Raw genomic sequence first — 5,736 nt, forward strand, 5'->3', positions numbered from 1 at the left:
AGGGAACCAGCTGTCCAAGATGGACCAGGCCAGATGTGCCACCCTGTTGTCCCTGGCCTGAAACCCACCCCCCCCCGAGCCAGGCTGAAGGGCGAGGACTGTGGGGCTCCACTTGCCACCTCTCCTTGGCACGGGTGAGCACTTGCCCCTGTTTCCTGTGCCCCCTGGGGCAGGGGCCCCTTCTCCTTCCCTACTGGGCCCACACACATGCCAAGCCAACACCAACAGGGATGGGATCTGTAAGGAACACAGGTCTGGAGAAAGAGCACGGGAAATGCAGGGACCAGGTGAGTCCACCTGCACAAAAGCTCTGGCACCGTCCTCGAGGTTGGTGGCAGCAGGTGGCACCTGAGAGCAGCCTGGGTGCAGACCTGCCTCCGCTTGCTGTGCCAGGTCAGCTGATGCCCCCTTGTGCCCCTCAACACAGGGTGGGTCCTCAGACCCCAAGCACCCACAGAGGGCTGCCTCCCACAGTGACAGCCTTGGGTCTTGCTCAGGAATGAGTTCGGTAACGGCTAACAGACCTGGGCTGAAGGACAGCCCAGGGATCACCCACGGTGCTGATGACCTCCACCCCCAGAAATAAGTCCAAGTTGTCCCTCGGAGAAGACCAGGTAAGTGGTGGGGAGTGACAGGAAGGTCTCGGGCCTCGCCCTCCCTATCCTGGGTTGAAGTGGTTCTGGCCAGGGACAACCAGAACAGCAGAGGCCACGTTGGGTCACTGGGATGTGGGGTGTCAGTTCTGTTGAGAACAGGAGAGTGGGGGGCACACTTCCTACTGAGCAAACAGACTCCCCAGTCCCTGGGCTCCCTTTTCCCTCTGCAGACCCAGGTGGGACACCCTCCCACACAGGCCTCCAGGACGGATGCCGGGCTGGGCTCAGGGCAGCCTCTGCTAACTGTGGCCTGTTTCCCCATTGGGGTGAGGTGGACGTGAGCTCCCCTGGATCCCCCCAGCTCCCTCACACACTGCTGAAATCCACACTGGAAGCACCTGTCATGGGACCCTGGCAGGACATGGCATTAAATCAGCTGCTTCCTCAGTGTCCATTGTTGAAAATGACCAAAGAGTATCGCAGGGGCTTGGTTTAGAAATACAGCTACGGTTGTCACCAGGCACAGGTCCGGCTGCCTGCCCCCTTTCAAAAATAAACCGCTAAAAAGTCAAATGTTGAAAATGGAAGTCAGCTTTTATTCAGGAACACCAGTGACCTGAGGAGAGACGTTGGCTGACATATCTCTCCGATAAACCTGAAGGAGAATGGCCAGACTAAAGCCATCTCCCAGACTCAGATTTACTCGGGGCTTTTACAAGAGGGTCTGAGGAAATGGAATGTGGGAGCTGAAAAGCAGGAGGGAGGGGCCCGTGAGCAGCGAGGGTTTCATGCAAGGTCTCAGGTGCAAGGTCTCTGCAAGACTTGCCTGGTTTCTCCTCCCATCCTTATCTCAGGGTCTGGGTAGTAGATGCGAGTCTGCAGCTCCAGGCTGGCTGGAAAACAACTTTACGTTCATGTAAATAATGTCCTCTTGCCCCATAACCAAAGTTAGAAATATCAAGTAACCATGGGAAAAGAGAGAACTCAGAGAAACGCATGCCAAGAAAAAAGTTGTGTCCTTTTAAAGTTTGCATATAGCCCATTCGATTTTAGGTCCCAACATGGCTTCAGTCCTGCTCACTCCAGCACCGTCTCCACTCAAGTGCTGTGCTGAGACCTGTTTCCATCTCCTGCTAAGGAAGCAGGCTCCAGCCAACCTCTCATCGCCAAACATGTGGTCACGGAGAGCTGTGGCAGCCGGGGTCACAATCGCCCCAGTCAATGAACTCCCGGGGCGATCCAAGCAGAGGGCCATCCAAGCAGAGGCTACACGACTGTGCCAGGGGAGTCTCTGTGCCTCAGTTTTCTTACTGTTAAAACCAGAGTGGACCCTAAAACCCTTTTGGCTTCACATCCTAAAAATGCCTCATCTCAGATCTCTGCTTCCCCTCAGCATTTGCAGAGGGCGATTTTTGAGGAGGGTGATTTGTGTGAGACATTCCAGGAATCTGCTGGCCTTAACCACCAAGCCCCAAGCCCGCCTGCAGAGCTGCTGGAACGGCCCTTCATGCAAACCCAACTGGCACCCACACGCCCCCATCCACGCTGACCTGTACCCGCCCACCCTGAGGTGCTTCTGGGGTCTGCTGAGACTAACAGGGCAGCTCCAGGACTAGACATGCTCAGCTGTCAGTGCTGCCAGGCGCCAGGAGGCGGAGGCAGCTGGCCCATGCGCTTGTCCAGCCTGCACAGCTCCCGTCTGCTCCAGTGTCGAGAGACTCAGCTCTGAGCTGCTGCCCGCCCAGGTGGCATCACCACGTGTTCCAAAGCACTGTCCTCCTTGAGAGGGAGGGCCACAGAAACTCACGGACTTCGGGTCTGGGGAAAAGTGAGTCTCAGATGTTTTTTTGCATGAGAAGCTTACACATTGCCCCCAATGTAAATGCTCTGCTCGAAAAGATAAAACTGCTCCATCCCCCTGTGCTGCACTCATCCCCCTGTGCTGCACTCCCAATCTTGTGATCACAAGTCTCTGGAAACTCTGCTCTTGGCCTTTAAAGGGACACTTCCCATCCTGCCACTGAGCCTGAAGCCTCAGAGCCGGCCCAGACCCTGGCATGCGGCGGCCATCATCCTAAGCGACTATCCTTTGGAGGAGGCCTGGGGAAGCAACCCAGGCCACAAGGGCCCCAGCCACACCCTGGGGAAGGGCCAGCTTCCAGGGTGGCCCAGGGGACATGGGTGTGCCTGGGCAGAGGCCAGCACCTGGGCCACCCTTCCTGGGCCCTCAGGACTGGGGCCCCTGCCCCAACTCCATTCACAGGCCACACTGTATCCTCAAATAGTTTATTGATTCAAAGCCGCCATGTGGGGGTACATTCGTTCACCAGTCACCATGCCTGCAACCAGTGGTGTTTTAATTTGGAGGCAATTACTGCTACTGACATCTCACTTCATTTAAAAAAAATAAACATTTTCAAAGTAGCTTGAGTGAGCTAAATGAGGTCCTCACTCACCACATTGAAGAGTTTTTCTGAGGAAAACTCAGGAGGAGGAAACCGCTTTGAATGATTCCCAGCAGCCACAGCAAAAACACTGTCGTCGAGCTTTGGTGCTAAGCGTGGGCAGCATCGGCACAGCCCCTCCGCCAGCAGAAGGGAAGAGGGTGCCCGTGGGGGCACACAGAAGCATCTAGAACACTGGGCCTGGGAGCTGGCTGGAGTCAGCACAGGGCTGAGCCCGGCATGACCTCATATTCAACTGAAAGGGGCAGGGTGGGGGCAGAATATGGGAAGAGAATGTCAGTCAGTGGCTTCCACCACAGCCAGACGCAGCCAGAGTGGAGCTGTGGACCCATCACTCTGGGTGGACAGAGAATGGCAGGGCACCCAGGGCAGCGGCAACAGAGAGTGTGTCCCAGCAGCCAGGACCCTGCACGCTAAAAGGACGCCTGCCCTCAGCATCCCCACCCCTGACCTGAAGCTGGCCTCTGTCCTGGAAAAGAGATCGGGATGTGTCTGGCCTGTGTGCATGACACACAGAATTCGGGGAATCTTCACAAGCGGAGCCTCCTCCAGGAGGTAGCCAGGCTGCATCTGCACAGCCTTGAACCCACCCCCTCAGCCTTGCCACATGCCACAAGGTCTGGGGTTCCTCACACCTGCCGTGTCCTCTGGACTCGAGGAGAACTGGCTCTAACTCGAACATGCCTGAGCTCGCTCCGGCAAGGCTGGCCAGGCATAGGCACAGCTCACCCTGCACAGTCCATACAGCATCTCCCAGGAAGGGGCAGCGCCCAGGTGTCTCGGCCCTGTGGGGCACGACAGTGGCAGGGCCAGCCCTAGGAGGCAGTCGGCTCTCTGCATCCTCAAGGCCTCATTCCCACATGTACCAGGGAAGAGAAACCCTGACCCTGACTTTGGGCTGCCCAGTCCATCTAGGGCGTCTGGTCGGGGTCACATGGAATCCACAGGCTCTGTTCACAGGACATGGTGGGCTTCTGACGCCACATCTCCCTCTCACCTCCACATCCCCAGCCTCAAGACTCACCTGCCCGGCACATGAGTCCTGCCTGTGGGCTGCAGGCCCCCTTGGGCCCAGCCTGCACACTGAGGCAGATCTGAGAGGCTGGTCCGAGACTCGGAGAAGGCTCCCAAGGGCCCCGCACCTTCAGCAATCCTAAGGTTGCCATCTCCCGGGTTGATGAGCATATTTCAGGTCCAAGCCAGATGTTTTAGAGAGGAAGTGGGAGAAAACACTTGGTTTTTCCATCACCTTAAAAACACCCGACACATGGCCTCAGAGTGTGAGATGCACTCTGCTGTCCTCAGGTGGTAACACAAACCCCAGCCCCAGCCCCACCTGCCCCAGAACCCCAGGCAGAGACGAATGGAGACCCATTGCCCAGATACCATCTCTCCACACCCGCCTGGCCCGTGTGCCCAACCCCCACGCAGGGAAGCCAGGGCCGGCCGGAACCCATGGCCAGGGTCACACGTCCTGTTTCCTGCCTCTTCAGAGAGCCTTGGCACTGGCAGGGTGCGCCACATGGGGTGCGGGCATCCTGCGGGCGAAGGCATACGCCTGCCCCAGGATGGCCAGGTCCACCAGCACCTGCAGCAGGCCGCACACGGAGAACTGCAGGGGCGCGCTGTTCAGCAGGAAGTAGGCTGTCTTGAAGGTGTCACCGCTTGTCCACATGAGCACCATCTTGACACTGTGGAGACAGAGACAGGGTCAAGGGACATGTCAAGAGGTCCGGGTACACACCAGGGGGTCGGGGACATGCCAGGAGGACAGGTCCTCACAGTTGGTCAATCCCGTGTATGATGGGAGGAGCCTGGAAGGAGGGATGGCCCCCTCACTCCGGCTTCCCCCAGGACCCGAGTGCTCCAGATGCTGACGCTAGGCCCACAGCAGAGCAAAGCAGCTGCTCTCAGGGCACTCCTGGGGCACAGGCCCCCTCGCACAGTGACTGAGGCACTCCCGTTGCTGGTAATTGGTGCAAACTTTCCCTCCCAATGTCTCCGCTGAGTCCCTAGGAGCACATAGGCCCTCAGTGAGTAAATAAGGAGCACTAGCCACCCATGGTCCTCGTCCTTGTATCTTGCAGCTGCATTTAATGTCCTGATTTGCCATGCGATGAACATGCACACACATGTGTCTTCCTGCATAACCTGTGTTTAAACTAGACCCATTTCCATCAACAGGAGGGAATTTTACTGCTAATTAAACTAGACAGCACAGCCTCACGGAGGATGAGTGGCCTGGTAGCTGAGAAAAGAGTGATGACTTGGAGGAATGGAGGCTCATCAAGAGCTAAGACTTGCAGTGCATACGTGGCCAGGACATGCCCTGCATGCAAGGAGCCCAGAGAGCCTCAGCCCCGCTTTTTTAACACCAGGATGAGGAGCCTGCACCTCCTTTTAAGTGCCAGGGGCCCCTCAGCACCTGGACTGAGGGCGCCGCAGAGCATCCCCTGCCCTCAGGCTGGCTTGGCCACACCTAGTCTCGATGTCCACAACACACAGAGCAACACCCCAGGAACGTTCAATAAACCTCTGCAACCACCTGCTGCCTAAACAATGCAGTGACACATCTCTTCCTGTAAGTACTGAGGCTGCTCCCCAGGGAGCCCATGGCACATCCTCCAAGAGCCCACCAGCACCTACTAGGCAGTCCTGCATCCGCAGGGGAGAGA

At 57.4% G+C, this 5,736-nt stretch overlaps 1 protein-coding gene across 1 annotated transcript in view; it reads right to left on the bottom strand.

Moving 5' to 3' along the window:
- Positions 1–2,866: 2,866 nt before the first annotated feature.
- Positions 2,867–5,736, bottom strand: part of PQLC1 (PQ loop repeat containing 1) — a gene marked incomplete at its 5' end in the record, with an annotated part of 66,835 nt that continues 63,965 nt past the window's right edge. Inside the window, one exon of the mRNA XM_008583636.1 lies at positions 2,867–4,752. Within this exon, the coding sequence (XP_008581858.1) occupies positions 4,551–4,752 (202 nt within the window). The remainder of the gene's footprint in view (positions 4,753–5,736) is intronic.

Source organism: Galeopterus variegatus, unplaced genomic scaffold (genome assembly GCF_000696425.1).
Source record: "Galeopterus variegatus unplaced genomic scaffold, G_variegatus-3.0.2 Scaffold2985, whole genome shotgun sequence".
In the NCBI taxonomy this organism is placed as follows: domain Eukaryota; kingdom Metazoa; phylum Chordata; class Mammalia; order Dermoptera; family Cynocephalidae; genus Galeopterus; species Galeopterus variegatus.